This window comes from Nesoenas mayeri (assembly GCF_963082525.1).
Source record: "Nesoenas mayeri genome assembly, chromosome: 3".
Classification (NCBI taxonomy): domain Eukaryota; kingdom Metazoa; phylum Chordata; class Aves; order Columbiformes; family Columbidae; genus Nesoenas; species Nesoenas mayeri.
Genome location: NC_137544.1, coordinates 4432177 through 4454594, shown reverse-complemented (window position 1 = coordinate 4454594; position 22418 = coordinate 4432177). Strand labels below are relative to the sequence as shown.

The window sequence follows — 22418 nt, the reverse complement described above, 5'->3', positions numbered from 1 at the left end:
CAGCTAAAGGGTCAAATTCAGCTTGCCAGCAGTGTCAGCAAAATGCATTACTACATTCCCAGCTCAGGGATTTTCTCAATTCATCTGAGCTGCACACCACACATAGTGTTTATCTTGCATTTAGATATTGCCATCTCATGTCTCACCTCCCTGTAAATGAAGAAGAGTTATTATCTTTCTGTCCCAGCTGAGGAAGTGAAATAGAGAGAATGACACTTTTCAAAACTACTTAGTGTGTGAAACCTCAGCAAAGCAGGTATGCAAATACCGCAAAATCTAGCTCTTGATACAAATATCGTGACAAGACTACAGATGAAAAACTGGGGTCAGTACTCTTCATCATTATAAAGTGCTTTTTACAAGATTCAAACAAAATATAGAATCATAGAATCATTTTGGTCAGAGGAAACCCTCAGGATGATCAAGTCCAACCATTAACCTAACTCTGGCGCCAAACCATGTCCCTAAGAATAAGAACCTCATCTAAATGACTCTAGGGCTGGTGACTCAACCACTTCCCTGGGCAGCCTGTTTCACTGCTTGACAACCCTTTCTGTGAATATCCATCAATGCTGTCTGTGGAGACTATGAACTTCTGAAGATCTGAATCTGGAATGGGAGGGAACCTAGGGCTGTGGAAACCCTGCTAAATCGGAGTAAACCAGACTCACCTTGCCCTTGGTAACAGCCAGAACAAGTCCTGATTGCCGTGCAAGTGTTCACATCAAAATTCCTGAAAGTTGTGTTGGAGATGAAGAGTTGGTACCTCTTGGGAGTTTTTAGTCCTGCTGACATACAGATCCCACCCTGCAATGAAGAAATGAAGAGTGCTGGGAAACACGTCATCATGTGAATCTCCAAATCTAACTAGTCCAGGATGCAGCATCTGGGACGATAGGGTGTGATTGCCCTCACACTCATGGTTGTGGGGCAGCATGTGCTATTTGAAAGACAGATCTAAGCTATTGTTTTGCAAATTCTGACAAGTAACATCTGTTTAATTCACCATCTGCAGTATGTGATAGTATTGCATTCAGGGCAGTGGTTGCCTTGTTTGCTTTGTCAGAGTTGTTGCGTACTTGTTGAAGTTGGACATTGGAAGGGAAGGGCAATTGCACATTCTCTGTGAAGAAAGAATCCACCTGGAGGGTACAGTGAGCAGATGTGGTTTTGAGCCTTTTCACTTTACCTTATGTTGTCTGCAAAGCTCATTGTCTTAATTTACATCGTAAGAAAAGCCTGACTACTGACTAGGAGGAAGCATTTAATCTAGGTTATATTCGAAGCTCTGGTTAACTTCAGGGTTAATCAGAACAACAATAAGTATATCTGTGAGAGACAGGAGAAAACAAAAGATGAGAAAAGGACGAGAAAAAGACACAAGTGGTGAAAAACACAATGGACAAACTAGATTTTCTTGTGATTGTAGGCCATGATGCTGGGAAGGTGCCATTTGATCTTGCAGACAGGCTGGGAACAAGGATATAGTGCGTAGTGCGTACTCTGGGAGCAAAAGGGCTGGTAGGAAATTGTGATGCTGTTTGTGTGCACTATCAGCAAGTTTGCTGATGACACCAAGCTGGGAGGAGTGGTTGACATGCCAGAGGCTGTGCTGCCATCCAGAGACCTGGACAGGCTGGAGAGTTGGGTGGGGAAAAGTTTAATGAAATATAACAAGGGCAAATGTAGAGTCTTGCATCTGGGTAGGAACAACCCCTGCTTCCAGTATAAGTTGAGGAATGACCCATTAGAGAGCAGTGTAGGGGAAAGGGACCTGGGGGTCCTGGTGGACAGCAGGATGACCATGAGCCAGCACTGGGCCCTTGTGGCCAGGAAGCCAATGGTACCTGGGGTGGATTAGAAGGGGGATGGTCAGTAGGTCAGAGAGGTTCTCCTGCCCCTCTGCTCTGCCCTGGTGAGACCACACCTGGAATCTTGTGTCCAGTTGTGGCCCCTCAGTTCCAGCAGGAAAGGGAACTGCTGGAGAGATTCCAGCTCAAGGCAACAAAGATGCTGAAGGGAGTGGAACATCTCCCATGTGAGGAAAGGCTGAGGGAGCTGGGACTCTTGAGCTTGACGAAGAGGAGACTGAGTGGTGGCCTTATTAATGTTTACAGCTATATAAAGGGTAAATGTCAGGAGGATGGAGACAGGCTCCTCTTAGTGACAACCAGTGACAGGACAAGGAGGAATGGGTTCAAACTGGAACACAAGAGGTTCCACTTAAATTTGAGAAGAAACTTCTTCCTGGTGAGGGTGACAGAGCCTGGACCAGGCTGCCCAGGGAGGTTGTGGAGTCTCCTTCTCTGCAGACATCCAAACCCTCCTGGACACCTTCCTGTGTAACCTCATCTGTGTGTTCCTGCTCCGGCGGGGGGGGATTGGACTGGATGAGCTTTCAAGGTCCTTCCGATCCCTGACATTCTGGGATTCTGTGATTTCTGAGACTAATAAATAAATACTTTTGTAGAACAACTCTCAAAAGCCATAGTAGAGAATCAATTGAGAAATACACCCTTTGTGAAAACACTCTCTCTAGTTGAAAATTTAGAATGAAATGGACTTTAATAGTTTATCACTTCAAAGAGATGGTCTTATCTTCTGTCTCCTGAAGACAGAGCATCTGCATCATCTCTTTTAGTCTGAGGCCAAAACACCTGAGGTTGTGGTTCTGGTTCTTGGACCATCTTCTTCCAAATCACTGCTAAGCTGAAATCCCCAGAATTCTGGTAGCAAATTAGTCAGAAACTTTTAACTTACACTTTCCATTTCTTCCATACTACTCTCTTTTTTTTCTTTTTTTTTTTTAATTTATTTTATTTAAATAAATAGCAAGTAGAAGAAGGGTGTGAGATAATAATTCCTCCCTCGTATGTGCTGTTTCAGGAAGAAATGCTTTTCCCCAACTAGCTCCAAAAAGGCAATGAGGTTTTTTATGAAAGTATGGAAGAGGTTTGCTGAATATCTAGGAAACTAATGAAAGTCTTTCCCTTGGGTTTTATAGGCCCTGGATTTAGCCCTGCCACTAATGTTTTAATTGATCAAAGATCAAATTTTATTATGTGCTGATATTTCCAGAAAACAATCTTGTTTTTAAGCACCTCTTTGAAAAACTGGAAGGGCTAGGAGAGAGAATATCCAGGGTTCCCATTAAATTAATGTCATAAAGTTTTAATTGATATTAAAGAGACATCATTATTAAAGGGAGAATTACATAAATTAAGATGTAAATTATGACAAGGAGGCTCTTATCATGAGATAATCAAAGATAATCACCCCCCTGGGGTACTGCAAGAAACAAGGCACAGCTGAGCGCCTCTAAATCTCTTAACAAGTGCAACATCGGAGTCTTTCCATGGATCCTGCAAACTAAAAACAAAGACATCCACCCTTTGGTGTCCAAGAGAAATGCATTGTGTCATTGGGATGCTGCAAGGTTGGACTAGTGAGGCTGGGATTATATCTGAGCTACCGACTTGCAATGTGTTTTCTACAGAGGTCTCTTTCTGCAAGTTCTAAAAAAAAACTCATTTAAAACTCTTTTTCTACCAGTCAGAGAGAAAATTAATTTCACAAACAACAGTAGAAAACTGAGCAAAGCAAAAAAAAAAGCCTCAAAAATCCTGAACAAGCAGCTATGGCCAGTTGTAACTAAAATTCCTTTGTTATCCACGTTACTAATCTGTTAACAACCTGGTAGTGCCCAAAGGACTTTGTCCAGCTGCCTACAGAAATGATGGAAGAAGATCATATTTATTGGATAAATAAAAGTGTTACATTTTGATGCCATTTTTCATTCTTAAGTAAATAAGCAGCACCCTGTGCTCCAGGTGGACCAATGATGCTCTGAGACAGCAGAGGAAACCAAAACGTTAACTCAGACAGAAATCAAATCTGTTGTTCCCACTCGTTGTTCTTTAATCACTAAACTAAACCCAGTTGTATATTGTTAAACGGTGTCTGTTTCTTACAGCAAAAGTTATATATGAATTTATACTAGAAAAGCTTTTTTTAAACAAAAAATCTGATTTCTTTCAATAATTCAAGTTCTGTGAGACTGCAAGAGTTTTCTGAGATCATGTCAATCTTCCAAAGAAAATAACCACAAGTATGCATTATAATACAAAAACTTTGAACAGTTCCACATTCAAATAGAAAAATCAGAGTCTTTGTTTCAAATTTGTTTAAAAAAAAAATCTTTAAAATTTCCATATTGAACTAAAAAGATGTTTGGAAAAAAAGCTGAATTTTCTTACAGAATGCAATCGGAATGCTGTTTCTCAACAACTGATGCTGATGTGGCTCTACCATCAGCTGGTATAAGTGAAGAGTCTGAAAAATGATGCAGGATCCACTGCTAACAATGATGCCGCTGCTAACAAGAGCAACAAAATCCTTGTTTCCAGCAAGCTGGGAGAGCTGTACTAATGCTCCAGTTTTCTCTGCTTTGTCACCAAATCTGCTTTCTTATTTCTCCAAATTCTTATTTGAAGTGATGCTGTGCAACTCAAGAGACATTGAAATAATTCTTGCAGTGCTTACCTTCTGTCCAGTGTGTCCAATTAAAACACTATTAGCTATAGAAGTGTTTCCCAGGCTTTCTGTGATGTCAATGCCAAAGTCTTTGCAAGCATAAATCTGGAAATTTTGGAGTTCAATGTTGCTGCTTCTAAATATCTATATAAAAGCGTAACAAAGAAATGATAATTAAAAAAAAAATGGTTTATAACCCCTTTGTTTAGAAAATAGTAGAAAGGGGAAGTGCTAGAACACATTAAAGTGTTGAATCTATATTTAGTATTTGGGAATCCCCCCTTAATTTCTAATTTCTGCTTTCAATTAAATACTAGAAACTGTACGTTGTGCCAACTTATATTCATGTTAAAAGAAAAAAAAAAGAGCAGTATGAAAGAAAATCAGAACTGATGCATAAATAATAGACAGGGTAAAAGTGCATTGAATGTTTTTGGGTTTATTACTGGAAATAATAGCATGGTTAAGAAGTTAATGTTTGTAGCAGAAACATGCACCGAACAATAAGAAGACTCTTCTTAGAGGGAGCCCATGGAAAGAATCAGAATAAACTTAGTTATTCATTTGTGCTAGGTCAATACCATACAAAAAAATTACAAGTTAAACTGAGAAAAGCACATAAACAAAACTGTAGAACATAAGAGAATGTGCTGGTCTAAAGGAAAAAAAAAAAAAAAAAAAAAGAAAGAAAGAAAAGAAACAAACAAACAAAAAAACACCCTGAAAAAATTGACAACTTCAAAGAAGATCCATAGGATGGGTTAGACTAGAAAATATACCTTACAGAGAAACACATACAATCTGTTTAGGTCCTCAGACAAAGAGTTAAGAGGATCACAGCCTCTAAGCACCAGTATAGGAAGAAAGTATCAGATGCTAAGGGGTGGTGTGGCCTTTTTAATCAGATTAGGTAGTCATGAACTACAGTAGCTCACTATTCAAACAAAAAAAAGTTCAGATTTTTAACAAGGATGAAAAAATTCCCATGGAAATCCTTAACCCTATGAAGGTAACAGATCTTCTACCAATTGTAATCTTTACAAGTAGCTCAAATCCACTGGTAGGATTTTTTTGGCTGCATGATCTGGTTGAAGTTTTCTCTGCCCATGGCAGTGGGGTTAGACTGGATGATCTTTAAGGTCCCTTCCAACCCAAACTGTTCTACGGTTCTATGATTATAGTGGCACATGATAGATGATTACAGAGGACACCAGCTATTGATGAAAGTAGTATCGATTCTGCACCAAATCGGCGAGGACACATCACACAAATTCTAGTTTTGGCTTTATCACCAATATAGGAGCATTAGGCTGAGGGACATGGACATGCAGGTACAAGAGCTTTTACTGTAAATGTGGCCTATTTGCAGCCTTAAAAGATGACAAAAGTGTAGAAGTGATATATTTGTAAAGGTGAACATACCTGTGCTCCACCTTGGCTACTCCAAGCTGTGAAGTTGTTGAACTGAACAGGTCTGTTTGGGTTTTCTGGCAAATATTCTGGGTACACCAGCAACCCATACCTGTTCAGGAAAGAAAGCAAAGGATACTGTTCTTTTACACTGCATGTATTTGTGAGCAGATTTTTCTATTCATCATTTGCTTTGAAGGTCCCTTCCAACCCAAACTATTCTATGATTCTATGAGGCTTTTCTAGATCTTGGATTCAGCCAACTTGGAGTCCATTCCAAGTGTAAGCATTCCTGTATGCTGCCCTTGGTTTGATCTTCTCAGGGATTTTAAATTCAGATAAATATTCAGATATCCTCAAAATTCGGATGACTCTGTCCACTGACTTTGAGCAAAGTATCATTTTTTACTATTGTTTCTATTCTAGGGAAACACAGGCAAAAGATCTAGTGAATAGTCATTCATGGATACCACAGAACAACTGTTATATATAATGTCTGACATACTTAAAGCACCTTTATCCCATTGGACTGCAAAGTGCTTAGTCTCCATTTCAATCTACTTATTCAAAAGCCAAACATTAATATTTGGGTGTTCATACTGCTATAATACAAAGCATCTGGAGGTAAGAAATGCCACTCCAGGTTGTATAAAAGTGTTTCTAATGGTGGCCTGCAGGAGATGTTAAAGGAAGAGTGTAAGGAACAAATGTTAAAGGAAGAGTGTAAGGAACAAATTGTATATCTTTTCTCCTGCATGCCATTCTCTTCTACTCAAAATGTCTGGTATAATTAAAAACAAACTTTCAATTCAACACAAGTTCATGCTTCAGTGCTTTGCTGCTAAATGGTTGACGAGGAAAAGTGTTAAATGTGGCACCTGAAACTACATCAGGATCATTTAAACAAGGGAATAAATTGGAGGAGCTTGTTAACAACACTGGGAAATGCTGCAAGTTAATAAATTGGGTTTATGAACAAAGAAGAAAGGGCCATATTGAAACTACTAAGGAAACCATTCATGATCAGACCCTGAAAAACAGCCCCAACCACATCACTGGTAACGCTGAGACCGCTCTCCTAAATGGGTACAAAACTGGGGGAAAACAAAACAAAACAAACAAAAAAACCTACCCACACACACAAAAAAACCACAAAAGCAAAAAAGACCAAAGAAACAAAACAAAACAAGAATAATTAAAAAAAAAAAAAAAATGAAAGGAAGGGCAAAGCCTTTTCTGTTCACCACTGCAATCATAGTCAGCACTACCATGCACCAAAGGAAAATCTCTAACCAGAAATTCCCAAGTACCTTGTGCAGGAATGAGCTACGTTCTCACTGAAGGACAGGAGAGGCATTTTGGATGGTCCCTCGGGGGAGAGATGAAAGAAATAGCCGTAACCAGCAGCCCACACTGTGTTACCCTGCAGAGAAACATATGTGACTATGAAAAAAAGAATTACTGCAGATTTCTGGCAATTCCAATAAACTTGACAAAAACTGAAATTAAAATCCAAGCTGAAGTCCATTCAGGTTCTAGGAAGTGTGGCTGGTAGAAGCTGGTGCCTTGTTTCTGAGTCCTGTTTTAACTCTGTCCTTAAAAAAACCCAAACCTGTTCTCAATTCAGCCAACAAGGGTTGGCCAAGCAATAGAAACAAATGACAGAAAAATGGTATTGCCATAATACTTCAAAATGTACGTAAGAAAAAAAGTGTGTGGAAAACTTGCTACTGCTATAAAATAACTTCTAAGTAGGAAGACAGCGTCACGAAATAAAAGTAAACCACAAACTACTCAGTTTACTGATTTACTTCTCAGCTGTATCTTTCTCATACCTTCCAAAGCAAAAACGGCAAAAGAGAAAACATTGGCACAAAAAAACGAGACTCCCTAAAAGTCAAGAGAAAACAGAGAATTGCATCTTCAGGATATGTCAGTGGCTGAACAACCAAACTTACTCAAACCTGTGGTAAATTATTTGTTCTGGATTATTTTTAACAGGGTAAGTGAATAACCATGTAAGTTATTGTCACTTAATATCTCTTAATGAAGAAATAATGGAGTTGCATTATCTGTACTATTGCAAGAAGTGAAAAATAAATGAGCATGCCCTTAAATTGGGAGTTTGGTACTTACAGAGTCTGTAGCAAGTGGGTTGTGTGGGGGGATCTACAGTGGATTAGGAGCTTTTTTACTGTAGGGCAAAATCCTGCTCTTAACCTGCTTCATTTGGAGAGAAGCCAAATGGTTTTGGATAGTGTCCATACAGTGGTATTTTCAATGCACATCTGGGCATGATCCCTCTCACCTTAGATGTGCAAAAATTTTATGCTGAAATCCAAGCTGGTAAACCTAGGCTCCATTTCCAAGAAAAAAAAAAAAAAAATAAGGCATAGGGATGTCCAGAGGACAAATCTTCTGGTCTATCCTTAGATGAGATTAATTGCTCTCTGGAGGTCTCTAGATCTCTAAGGCGAGTCTAAAACGAGCTTACTTGCAGCCATGAGAAAAACTTGTTCTCTGAGATACACCAGCCACTACCATTCACAGGTCACTGGATGGTGTTAAAACACTAATGAGTTTTTGGTGCCTGATGGTCCAAACCACAACTGACCCTGGTGACCTAGATGTAAAATCCTCCATATACCCATCACTTGCTTCTGTTAAGTCCGAGTGTGTTCCCTGCAGCCACTTTCTCTGACATGTGCCAAGCAACAAAGAGATGTCGGTACCCAAAATAACACTTTATCTCCCAGTAAAACCGACACTTTTTCCAAAAGTGCAGCCACAGACTATGTTCCTTTAACAAAATACTCTGCAGTCCAGTCACATTATTTCCAGGATCTTTTACTTGCTCCAATCATGCATTCTACAGATGATTCATACGGAAAAAACCTGCATATTTATTCAGTGGCTGGAGGGCAGGGGTTTTAGGCAAGCAGGAAATTTTGTGTGGAAATCAATTTTTTGTGGAAGTCAGTATATTACGAATGTCCATGCAACCAAAATTCCAGAGAGAAATTACCTCCCCAAGCATACCAAATACCTGGAGATTCACATCACAAGTCAGTAAAATAAAGTGGCTGACGTTTTAAGTGTCTCTTAACCGTACAACGCCACTGATGTAAATATTTCATGAATTTCTTTTAGATAGCTGAGACTCAAACCTTCAAGATGACATTAAAGCTCTGAAGAATGTGTCCAGCATCACTCCTCCTGTTCCAGAACCTGGCAGGATGTGAGCGGTACCCGCAATGGGTTTGCTTCAACATCTGCTCACCTTAAAAAAAGGTTTTAAAAAATATTTCAGGAGGGATGAAGTGGTGAGAAACATTTGATGCCAAACAGATGCATCTCACCTCTTTGGTACCATGGAGAATGGCTGGGTTGGGTGATACTGGAAAACAAATTCGTTTATCACCAGCGTGACCATCAGTCACTCCCCTGACATGGAAACACAGGCTGATCTCCGCCCCGTTCATTCATTTCAGCTGTTTCTCAGTCCTCAACAACATGTCGAGGAAGGAAAGGGATGATGCTTGTTGAATTTCTTAAACACACTCTATATGCTGTTAAACATGAGCATTGTATGCTGGCTCTGGGGTTTATGGACATTGAACAGTTATGAATAGGAAGTTACTACAAAAGGTGCATCACCCACTGGACCCAAGAGAGCCAAGAGAAAAATATAAAAAATTACTCTTTTTTTCTTTTTTTTTTTTCCTCCACACAAAAATAAAACCAGGAGCATAAGACATGTATTTCAGTCATAGAAGAGCCAATATAAAAGAGGGACATATTCAGTTCCTCATGCCAATAGCATCTAAAAGGCAAGAAAACAGTCTGCTAATGAAATCGTCTTATTACACTAAAAACTGATAGCCAGGGCTTCCACACTTTATAAAAAAAAACCCAAACAACTAACCTTGTAATAGTCATTTTTCACTTATCCTGTATGATAATGTGATGACCTTTGAAGATCCCTTCCAACCCAAACTATTCTATGATTCTATGATTATAAAATTTTACCTAACAACCTGATTCATAAATGTACTTAAGATCTTAAATCAAATGAAACCTGTAGGAACTGGGTGTCTGAATGTCTTCATAGGCTCAGCTTTGAGTGACTGCTGTGTCTCAATTTCAACACCATTTAGGAAGGAAATTTCAAGGAAATTTAAACTCTTCAGTCACCAATGCAAATTTAGGCTCCCAAGTAAATGGACTAGTTATGAAAATATTATTGTAGGAGTCACTGTGGACAGCTTAACCCATCACATACAGAAGACGTAACGCAGGACAGGCTTGGAGGTCTCTGTCTAATCTGTAATTCTGGCCTTAAAGATTGCAGCCTGCCAGTTTAGAACCAGTAACTGAAAGATGGTGATCTGAAAACAAAAAACAAACACACGCAAAAGCCGACAGCCACCTAACATTAAAATCTAGATGGGGAAATTTCTGTTCCGCATCACAGCCTGGAAACCAGGCAGTGGGAAGATGATTGTTTTATATCGTATCCTTCAAACCTCTGTATTAAATTAAGATTATAAATACCTAAAAAACAATATCCAGTTCTTGAGCCATTTGCTCAGATAAATTTGCTGAAACTCTGTAATATTATGATGTGCTGGACCAGCATCCCTTGCATTCGATGGTTATTATTGCACTAAGAAAAAGTCCATGAGACACAGGTGTTTTGCTTGGAAGAAGTATGACCTTTTCTCTTAATATCCATGTCCTTTCATGTCTTCTGCTGAGCTCTGCTTGGTATTATAGACCAGTCAGTGCAGCTAATAACAATTTTAAGCTAGGCAACTAATTCATATTTTCCTTTCGCTGCTGCAACGCCTCAAATAGCCCACTCAGAGAGACTGACAAAAATGAGGTTTATCAGCAACCCTTCAAGGGCCATCTGCCATTCTGCCTTGAGTAACACATCTTTAGAGAGCAGACTTAACCTTGATGTTTGGGTACACAGCCACAGACGCAGCTTTGGGCGTATCTAGGAAGACACGCGAACCGAGAGAGCTAAACAAATGTGCCGAAAACCCACCGCAGTCAGTTCACACGTACCCGTAGAGACAATTGCAGCAAACCTTTTCAAAAGCTGAGCCACTGGCGATCAAGCAGACAGCTCCAGGGTAAGTCAGTACACGACAGAACAAAACTCTGTGTTTAGTGGAGCTGAAATTCGTGTGATTCTGCCTAGTTGCTGTATTTTTAAACTATATTTGATGGTCTTAAAAATGATAAATATGCCCTTGAGGGAATTGCAGAAAAGTCCTCTCCTTCTTCCTGAGCACACTACAGTCTTCATACTTACATGGGAAATGTGTTAGTCTCTTTTTCACCTTCAAATTTAGGTGCAATTCTTTCTTCTTGGAACAGAAGCCCAGGGGGCGATTAGGTCTCCACATACACTTAATAATTGGTTTGGTTTCTATCGGTTAAGAACAGGTCAGGATTTTTTTTTTTTTTACAAAAATGTACATTTGTCACAATTGAAACTGTGGTAAGAAAGGTCAGTTTCAATGAAATTCCAGATTCAAAATAGCGTGGAATGTAAAATGGTTTAAAATTACTGAAAATCACAATTTTTTTCCATGAAACACTTAAAAGTGACTGTTTATTCTGAAATGTGACTTGAATAAGACAAAAAACTATGAACTAGAAGAAAGCATCTAAGACTTAGTGAACAAAAAGATTTTTACTGAGCTCAACTTTTTGATGTGAGGGTTGTTAGCCTGTTAGTTTTTTAAGAGTTCAAGGGCTTATCACTATTTAGAATAAAGAAGCTTGATCTCTCTTAAAATCAATGTCATTTTCATAGGACAGGAAATGTGTTGTCCTTTTCACCCTGGAACGTAAAACTTGGACTGTACATAATTCATTTCAAATCCAGACAGGAGTGCATTTGATATGGCTGAATTTTAGTGTGTTTGTCATCAGCCCATTAAAATTGAGGGGGGGGTGGGTAAAATGACAGGAGAGAAAACTCTAGAGAAGCTGAGCCCAAACCTTTTTCCAGTTTTTATGAATCCATGAGTATTAGAAAATAAAACAATTTTTGTTCCACTCAGGTGCAGAAAAATTTTAAATAATAATAATATTTGTCATGAATATAATTTATTTTGTAATATGCACTTGTTTTAATATCACAAGCAGTTTCTGACAGCTCATCCAAGAAGTAACTGTTGTGCATGTGATCTTGCAGACAAATGAAGCTTTGTATCCTTCTGATATCTTTGATTAGAAAAGTTACATTTTATACCAGAACTTCTTACCTTGATGTGGTTGGCAGGAGCCCTGATGTAGATCCCTGCTGGTGACAGCGTCTCGATGTTGGAGAAACTGTCTGTCTCAGAAAGGCTAATCACTATGTTGTTAATGACTCTGTTCTCTTCCAGTCCTTCTCCTTATACAAAAAAAATAAAAAATAAAATTAAATTAAAAAAATAAAAAAATAAAAAAGAAGAAAAAAAACCTGAAAGGATAAACTGAAAGGATAAAATGAAAGGGGAAAAAAAAGGAGAAGAAGGAGAAGGAGAAAAAAAAAGGGGAAGGGGAAGGGGAAGGGGAAGGGGAAGGGGAAAGGAAAGGAAAGGAAAGGAAAGGAAAGGAAAGGAAAGGAAAGGAAAGGAAAGGAAAGGAAAGGAAAGGAAAGGAAAGGAAAGGAAAGGAAAGGAAAGGAAAGGAAAGGAAAGGAAAGGAAAGGAAAGGAAAAATGTAAATATAGCTGGAAACTCTCTATTATAGAAGTCACAGAACTTGCCAGGTTTTGCCTTGTCTGCTTTGCTGACATGGCCCACCTGGGAATTAGGTTTCCCTGCTAATTGTTGCTGGATAAGTCATAGTTTGAAAAGCACTTAGAAACTTGTGTTTAACATATGGCAGAAGATGGCTATGAGATGGTCAAACATGCCATAACTGCTTGACACAGGAGTGCAGAACATGGAAAGGGAAGGGAATGTCAGGAGGACAGAAGCAGGGTCTGATCAACATTGTAAACATGATTAACAAACAAACAAAACCAACAAAACAACAAAAAAACAAACAAACAAACAAACAAACAAACAAAAACCGGTGGTTCCTGCCACAAACATCTTACATTGTACTTGGATAAACACAATCAGGGAAAGGAATATTACAGTACATGTTATATCAACAGGCAACAGAGACCATGATTGTGTAATTCAATACTCCCAATACCCTGTACCAGATGTTATATATGATTATGATACCAGCCATACTGTACCCCAGGTTTATGGAGAAAATGAATAAAGGGAATATTATAAAGCACATTTACAGCTGGAAAAAGATTGAGAGTGGGGAAGCAGCTCACCTATGCACACACAGGTATGCTTCTGGCAGTACTAGAATTCAAAGTTGTACCTATAATCTCCTGTGTTTCAATCCACTACCCTACTCACACGTTAGAAAATTTCTAAATAGACTTAAAAATTCACAGCAACTGTGCACAAGAGTGGGGGTTTTGCCCCCACTAAACAATGAAGTATGACAAGAAAAAGGAAAAATCAATCAAGCAATTGATCACACAACTCAGAGCCATGGGGAACCCCAGATCTAGTAACAGTATTAAAGTATGAAGTGTGTGGGGGGAATATATATATATATATATATATATATATTTAAGCTACACCATAAAGAAATGTGCCACCCAATGGCAAAAAGTGGACAGTCCCATAGTCCTATACAGGACAAGTCCAAGTAGGACACATCAGTATATGTCCCCCTGCTCTTGTGTTTTGGAAGCAGAATACAAAGTGAGTCATCTCTGATTGACCTACGTCAGGAGGAAATTAAATCTGTTTACTTTTGTTTATCAAACATAAATTATTATCTTTAACTATACCTGTTCAAGTTCTATTACAAATACAGATCCTTCCCCTATCATTACTACCCCAAATGTAAGCCACTTCACAGGGAAACATTTGTCCTTTCATTTTGGGAATGGCTGAAATTATCTTTGGCCTCCCTCTCAGTTTTTTGAACTTTTCTTCACTTTCAGAACAAGATCCATTTAGTAAATATTTCCTTTCCAAGGTGTATATATTACAAACAATGTCACTACCAGAGCATGAACAGGATCTTAAAGCAACCCTTTTGACAGCCATATAGGTTTTTGAGGTGGCATAAAAGGTCTTGGCTTCCAAGCTGAGACCTGGTGTGTCAATTAATTTTAAGCCCAGAGCGACTTTTTATGACTGTCTTGCAACCCCCCTGAAAATGAGAAACCATGGAAGGAGTCCAATTCTGGCGCTGCAAATAGGCAGCTATAATAAATATTCCTTCACAGGCAACAAAATCATACATAAATTCATCCATCAGACCCTCCAGAGCTGCTGACAGTGAAGCCATTAAAGACATCTTGAGGATAAGGTGTATTCAGGCTGAAACTTCAGTGGAAATGTTCAGCTCAGCTCAGAGATCTTTACCGTAGACGTATGTCCTAGTAAGACTGAGCCTACGTGCGCCTGCAGGATGGAGATCTTGTCTGCTTTCCCACAGCCACGATTTCCTTGAATCTCTCCAGGCCAGCTCTCTTTGACAGATGTGTACAATCACTTTCCTTTTATATGTCTCCCCTGTTTAAATCGTAATCTATCATTTCTCATTATGTTTACATACAGGACCCAACATAGGGACTCACTGTATGTGTTGAACTGCAGGATCAGGACTGAAGGCTTTTTTCCACTCTCCGTTTATCTTAAAATTGGTAATTTTTATCCCATTTCTGAGGGAAAATGAAAATCAAGCTATATCTTTAGGTATTCAGGCAACATGAGATCCCAGCAGAAGATGCTTCAAGTCAGTCTCCTGATGATTAGTTAGGAGAAATATTTTGTTGTTTAACATTTTTCTTGCTCCAAGCTCCAATTTATTTAAGTGCTAAATCCTCTGCTTAACTTTTAACATATGCTTTCACTCCATTATCTTCGATGTCAAATGACTGAAGTTAAAGGTAAGTATGCTCTTAAATGCCTCACTGAGCTGGGATCTTAAATATTGCATGATGGTACTCTTCCAAAGAGAGATAAATCAATCCTCGTTTTTTAGAGGAGATTATTTTATCTCCTTCCACTTGTACACTGAGAAGAAGAGATCCAGATCAAGTGAAGACTGGCCTGATGAAAGAGACTATATGGTGTCCTGGTTTTGTTAAAAACAAGTTTCTCTTTTAGTGAATTTGCCTGTCAGCTAAAGCCTTCATATTAACTGCATTTTCCTGGAGAACCAGGCACATGTTTTGGTAAACCTAGCAAACTTATTGATAAGCATGGATGGACATCTCACGAGCGAGGCAATGAGCAACCGGTGATCAAGAAACTGACCAACTGTGTATAACATTCCATTCACGTGAATACTTCATGTAAAAGTGGGAGATCACAAGGATCTCGTCTCTTTCATGGCTGACAATAGGAGAGGACCTTGTTAGTCGTCCCTGCGAACTGAGGCCTAGTGAGAGACTGAATCCAGCTCTGCTTGGCTGCGGAGTCCAATCCAGCACTTAGGGTGCCAGCTCTGCAGTTGCTGAGACTTTCAAGATTGGTTTTGTATATTTTGTGTATTTTCTCTATTCTTATTAGTAGCATTAGTAAAACATTGTTAATTTTTCCAACTCTCTTCTCTCTGTCCTTCTTTTCCTCCCAATCGCCTATCCTTAGCGGGAAGGGCGGAGAGGGAGGGGAAAAAGGGGGAAGGGAGGCAGGAGGGAGGAGGTTAACAATACATCTGCCAGGGTTTTTGTTGTCACCCTGTAATCTTAACCTTCGACATATGGTCAAACAGGAATATCTGCTAGCAGTTGTATGTGGAATCACGGAAGCTTCATTCCAGATTCACTGGTACCGTAAAACGGGGAAGATGTGATTAAAGTTTTCAAGGTGCAGTTAAGGATCTGCCACTCTTTTCTACAAATGCATTTTCCTGCAAATGGTAATTGGCATGTTGCTGTTACTCATAGGATAGTTTTGTTGTTGTTTGTTTTTCTTGCTTTACTCACCCAGTAAAAGCCCATGCCCTGAAATGTTACAGAAAACATTGTTCTCCACACTAAGGTTTGAGATCCCAGTCAGACGGAGTCCTTGGCCAAATGAGTCCAAAACACAACAGCCACGTATGTAAGAGTCTGGAAAGAAAAGAATCCTATGAGCAAAAAACACATTGCAGCTTAAAGGTTGGGAGAGTTTTATATTAGCTCCTCACGCTTTGATGTTGTGAGATTAATCTTTTTGGCTCCCATGAGACTGCCCAGTTGCAGCTCCCACCCTCATTCACCTGGCACATCTTTGCCAACAGGACGGCATGACTGAGAGGGACACAGAAGAGAAGAAGCGCCAAAACTGCTTAATGAATGTGGTCCAACATTGTGGGGAAGGAGGAGCAGATCCAGTGAAAGGATAGGACAAGATCCCAAGAGTGAAGAATGTTATGAGCTCAAGCATTTAGATGACTGAAGTGGGATTGAGGGAGAGGAGGAACGTTTCAGAAGGGGCACGAGGACATGACAGGTATCTTGTACACCTTGCCTAGCCAGGCATGGTGACCTGCCCACTGTGCTCCAGGATCATGGTCAATGCTGTCTTTTGCCAGCAGGAAGCCTAGATCCCCATTCAGTGATAAAGATGGCATAGGAAAGGTTTAAGTATGGATTAGATGGAAGGGGAAGTCCCATCTAGTATTCTTAAAACATTATTTGAGCCCACCTAACTTGGTACTGTCACCACCAGTCTTCAAAGCCCTCATTGCCAGTTCCACGGAAATGAATTTTGCACTTATCAATGACAAAGTCAAGATAACTTAATATGCTCTTTAACTTTCAGCTGACAGAATTAAATTTTGACCTATGCTACTGCACAGGTCTGAGCCACCCCTGGGCTCCCTCACAGTATATTACTGCTTTCATTTCCAGAGGCAGAAGTTGCACACCAACTCAAGAGTTGTGGCATAAAAATGAAATGTTACTTTAGGAAGCAGCTGTCTGGAGACACAAAGGAGCCTAAAGCCCTCCATCAAATTTCACTTGGGCTCAGACTACGGGTAAGGATTTCTTGCATTTACCAGTCCTATTTGTCAACTGACCTGAGGGCTGTGAAGGTTTTGAGGACACCTGCCCCAGCTTTGGGCAAGAGAAGGTGGACATTTGAGATCATTCAGGACCACCTCCAGTGTGGCCACCTCACCTGTCATCCATGCGTTGCCAGTAACTGTCAGGGCACTGCGGTGCTGCTGAAACGCTTGGCCCATGTGGCGGAACTGGACACCCTCCAGCCGGAGCTGACTCGCCTCTCCCCGAAAGGCCTCTACAACCACCACAGCCCCCAGGTCCCGAGACCCCAGCTGTCTCTCGCTTAGCTCATACAGACAGCTGGAGACACCTAGAATACAAGCCAGTGAGAGCTGTCAGTATGGCCATGGCCACCATGGGGTGTGCAGAGAGCCCCAAGCAATATCACGAGACCGACCACATTGACTCAGCGAGACTCTGTCTCCAGCAGTGATCTTAAATGTGGGCCCAAAGACAAATAGCCACAGGCAAGCTTATTTGATCACAGAATTCCAGAATGTCAGGGGTTGGAAGGGACCTCAAAAGCTCATCCAGTGCAATTCCCTCATGGAGCAGGAACACCCAGATGAGGTTACACAGGAAGGTGTCCAGGTGAGTTGGAATATCTGCACAGAAGGAGACTCCACAACCTCCCTGGGCAGCCTGGTCCAGGCTCTGACACCCTCACTGGGAAGAGGTTTCTTCTCGTATTTAAATGGAACCTCCTGTGTTCCAGTTTGTACCCATTGCCCCTTGTCCTATCATTGGTTGTCACCAAGAAGAGTCTGGCTCCATCCTCCTGACACTCATCCTTTCTGTATTGATAACCATGAATGAGGTCACCCCTCGGTCTCCTCTTCTCCAAGCTCAAGAGCCCCAGCTCCCTCAGCCTTTCCTCACACGGGAGATGCTCCACTCCCTTCAGCATCTTGGTGGCTGCGCTGGACTCTCTCCAGCAGTTCCCTGTCCTTCTGGAACTGAGGGGCCCAGAACTGGACACAAGATTCCAGGTGTGGTCTCCCCAGGGCAGAGTAGAGGGGCAGGAGAACCTCTCTGACCTACTGACCACCCCCTCTTCTAATGATGTTGATGCTCCCTCTAAATACTCTCATGGTTCCTTCCCTAAGAGTCTGGACATTTTTAGAGGAATACATATTAAAACCAGCAGGAAGCTGTGGTAGATTTATGCCTTGGAAAGTTCCTTGTGTTCAATTTTAAATAGCCCTATGCATGTGGAAGATGGATTTGACATTGATTTACCTTGGGTGAGGTTCTTGAAAAGGAGATTGGGCACGGATGTACTGAGTTAAACTGAAATGAGAACATTTTGAAATTTCTTTAAAACTCTTGCTCTCCTGACTGTCCGGGCAGATGGATGTGGAACTGTTACTACCCACATTCTGAAGACAAGGAGAGTAAATTGTAGGGCTGGGAAATGTATCAACATTCTTGAGTCGTTCTTCCATGGGTCTGTATTTAGGATGCTTTGGTAAGAGGGGATTCAGGCTATGAAAATGGAACTTGTGCTTTTCAGATGAGGTAAAGACAGAATCTCAAATTCCAGCACCGCCTGCTTGTGCTCAGTAATGCTCATTTTTCTTTTAAAGAATGTAAATTAACCACAAAAACCACTGCTTACTCATCTTCTGGTGATTCCTCTGAGAAATCCTCCTATCCTTTAACTCAAATAAAAACCTCAAACGGTTAGCACATTTCAGAGTCTATATTTATGAGTTCCACAGAAAATGGACCATAAATCCATGAGTAATATAAGCAGTTGGCTGCTGGATATCAAATGAAGTCTTGTGTCACGGTCTGAAAGCCCAAGGCATTTTATTTTTAAAGGAAACCTTACATCTGGGTTGCCAGATAACCTAACTCTCCTAAATTGTAATCACCGTGTCTGATTCTCCTTCCTCATCAGCAGGTTTAGATCAGGAAGCCACCTGTCAAACTTCACAGAGTTTCATACAGGTAAAACTAAAGGAGAACTGAGACACCTGACATTGTTTTACCAGTGTTACTGTACGCTACAAAAAAACATCACCCGTTATTTTTTGTTAGTATCCCTAAGCACTAAACAATGTCTCAATATTTTACACTGAAGCATACAAACATCATTGGGCTGTTTTGTTTTTCCTTCTTCTTCAAGTGACTAAACAGTAAACACAATTAAAAATTTAATATATTATGTACACTGAAACATGTTTTCAGAAGATACTTTCTTCTCTACACCCTTAGGCTCAGGCAAAACTAAAGGGCCTTTCCCAAGATGGCTTGAAACAACAGTGTGAAAATAATACATCTGAGATATTACAATGAAATGCAGTTCAGCTCCCAAGACTTCACACTTCAATGTCAAACAATATTTGGAAAGATAAACTCGCTTTTCTGGCACTGGTATGTCTCAAAGTTATCCTATTAAGAATTAGTTCTAATACACACTGATACCGTGATGTGATTTTAATGGACTAATTTTCCTCCTCAGTACATTTCTATGAGGAAAAAACCTCCTCACCTCTTGTAGCACCTGATTTTACACACTGTCTGAGGTGTGACATCCTCTCCATAGTGACATTTCCTTGAACAAGGACCCTTCTGCTAATCAGTGCCACCACAGCACCCAAGGGAAGACCTTGGCCATTCGCCCATCCTTCTCCAGCACTGTGGGAGCACCTAAGGAAAGACACAAAAAAAGACACAAAAAAAGCACAAAAGGATCTGCACCTGCCAGATGGCAAGAATGATGTTCACATTAAGCTTATGACTCCAACTTCTCAAATTCAGAGGTGGTTTCACCCCTCTTTCACTATGGACAGTGACACATCCAATGTGTTTACATATATGGGCTAAATGTATTTTCCCTTGGCTGATGTTTGTTTTCAACTTTTTGTCTCTCAAGCTCGCAAATTTTCTTTAGATTATGTATGTTTACATCAAAATATTTTGGCCTTTGAATTTTCTTCCCAAAGCATGTTCGGCTGAAAACCATGAGTACTTTTTTCCTCAAGCCCCAAATATTTCTTGAAAATAATACCATTAATTTTCCTGGGCATTGGATTTGGGTTGCCTCCCAAATAAATAACGCATTTTAATACTGGAGGTCCAGGTGATGATGATAAGTAGTAGAGTTTGTCCAAGATCTCCACGCATAAAAGACCAAGACAACATAAGGCAGTGAAACAACTGCTCACTGGAAACATGTAAGCAGTATTTCCAAACTGAAGTAATTAAGTGTGTTGTTAATCAGCTTAAGTAAATCAGTCAAGAAAGGAGGTTGGGGTTTTTTTGCTGTTTTCATTTTCATTTTTGGTTTTGTTTGCTTGCTTGCTTTGTTTGGGTTTTTTGTGTTCTTCTAGTTTTGATTTTATTTATACAGAAGTCAGAGACTTTTTGTGAAAAAATGCACTTTCTCAATAAATTAACTATGCAGGAAATTTCCTTGTCAACTGTGTGTTCAGGCCACTGGACTGTACTGGCCATAAGTGTTTTCTGCTTCAAAGGTTTTCTGAGTTCATGGTTATGATACAGAATTTAAACATAGAAACATTCCAAGTTGAATGTCCACTAGCTTTAGGGAGAGCGAGGAACTGAAATATCTCTGACCACCTTTGTAAAAGGGATTTACATAGTTATTATGTCCTCACTTTGACCAAATTTTCCCTCGTTTAGCTCTCTGCTAGTGAAATCCCCTTGGCCCTTGAAAGGCTACCTGAGTGGTGATCTCAGGTACAGCTCCGTGTCATTCACAGACTCAATAACAGCCATTTCTTCTTGCTGTTGGGCGTCTCCAAGGTCTGTCCTTCCCAACAAGATTTCATCACCAGGTTGCCAGTCAACAGGTTCCTGGAGCACTAATCGTGTGTCATTAACGTGAGCGGATGATTTCAAGTGTGTGAAAGCTACTCTGGGCACCCAGCCTGAAAAAAAAAAAAAATTAAAAAATAATTAAAAAAAAAAAAAAAAAAAAAAAAGGACGAAAAAATCCCCGTATAAACACTAAGTCAGTTAACATAAAAAAACAAAACAAAACAAAACAAAACAGGAGTAATATGCTTAGAAAACACCACCTCACTTGAATCATTCCACAGTCATTCTTCTCTTTTTGACGTTGCATAAGAGAGACGAGATCGATGCTACAGAGGAGGATTTGTGCATATTTGTTTGGATCAGAAATTCTGCACTTTCCAAACAACACATTCATTTCATGTCTTTTGTCTCTATTGGTTCCAAAAAAGCTGAAAAACGTGTCAGAAAGAAGTTTGCTGTACAGGCAGTGGGACCTGAGGTTGTTTGATTCCCCCAAACTGGCTTCTATATGTGAGAAACACCCTCTTCTTAAGCACCTTTTATAATCAAGGGAGAAAAGCAGTTTCTGCAGGGACCATCATCCTTCTTTAGTTCCAAAAGCACTTCGAATTATCAGATTGCCCAGTCATGTGTACAGAACAACATGCAGTGAATCTAAGCCCACAAGTAACTTGCATTCACACAAACACATTTCTATTAGTAAGATTTCAGTGATATATGGAAAGACAAATATCACCAGTCTCAAAAACTTTTAGGAATGACTACAGGTTGCTCAGCCAGCAACAGGATGTCCTCTTGAAACTGTATCCAAGGGAGGATCCAAAACAAGGGGTCATTTTTCAAAATCTTGGGTTAAGTGACTCAAACATTTTATATTAAAAGAATTTGCTTCAGTCTTTTTCATCCAAAAGCAGAAATAACATCACATACTATTTGAAGTGTAATAACTTCCATGATTTTTTTTCCAGAAAACTTGAATCTTAGCTAACACTGCTGAAACATATTATTGGTGAGGCCTTAGTCTGGCTAGACCTGAAAAAGTATTTTCAGTGTTAAGGCTCAGTTGATGTGAAGATCAGAGAACATCCCTGAGCATGGGGATGGGTTAGAGATTTGTCAAGTAGTGTGAATACACAGCTCAGCACAATGGCAAGATGAAGAAGACCCCCTTGTATCAGCAACCTGAGGCCACCACTAGAAGGTAACAGCAACGTTGCAACTGCAGTTTCCCAAATTACCTCCTCTTCAGTGGACATACTACTAAATCTGTGTGCAACAAGCCCTAGAAATGAAACACCTTGCCATTACACCCTGTCTTCTTCATTTCATGCAGTTTGCTTCAACTCTTCACATTTCTTTTTCCCTTCCAGGCTTTGAAACAGGTTGGTCCAGTGAGATCCAACACACTGAACACCATCAGGGGAGAGTATGTTCCTCATGGACTCACCTTTAGTATATTTTTCCTTCCCTCCTCTGCAATAGATCATCATTTACCTTTAGCCCACAGCAAGTTACTGTCCTCCCTAGTTGTTCTATAGAAAAGTAATAACACCAGAAATCACTGATGGTAGAGGCTGCATCCAACAAAACATTTTAA

At 40.0% G+C, this 22418-nt stretch overlaps 1 protein-coding gene across 1 annotated transcript in view; it reads right to left on the bottom strand.

Moving 5' to 3' along the window:
* The window catches only part of PKHD1 (PKHD1 ciliary IPT domain containing fibrocystin/polyductin), a gene marked incomplete at both ends in the record, with an annotated part of 264384 nt that overhangs the window by 126444 nt on the left and 115522 nt on the right, over nt 1-22418 (bottom strand). Inside the window, 9 exons of the mRNA XM_080341064.1 lie at nt 672-807; nt 4543-4677; nt 5956-6055; nt 7254-7366; nt 12228-12358; nt 15968-16093; nt 17148-17342; nt 19530-19687; nt 20724-20931. Coding sequence (XP_080197190.1) covers nt 672-807; nt 4543-4677; nt 5956-6055; nt 7254-7366; nt 12228-12358; nt 15968-16093; nt 17148-17342; nt 19530-19687; nt 20724-20931 — 1302 coding nt within the window. The remainder of the gene's footprint in view (nt 1-671; nt 808-4542; nt 4678-5955; nt 6056-7253; nt 7367-12227; nt 12359-15967; nt 16094-17147; nt 17343-19529; nt 19688-20723; nt 20932-22418) is intronic.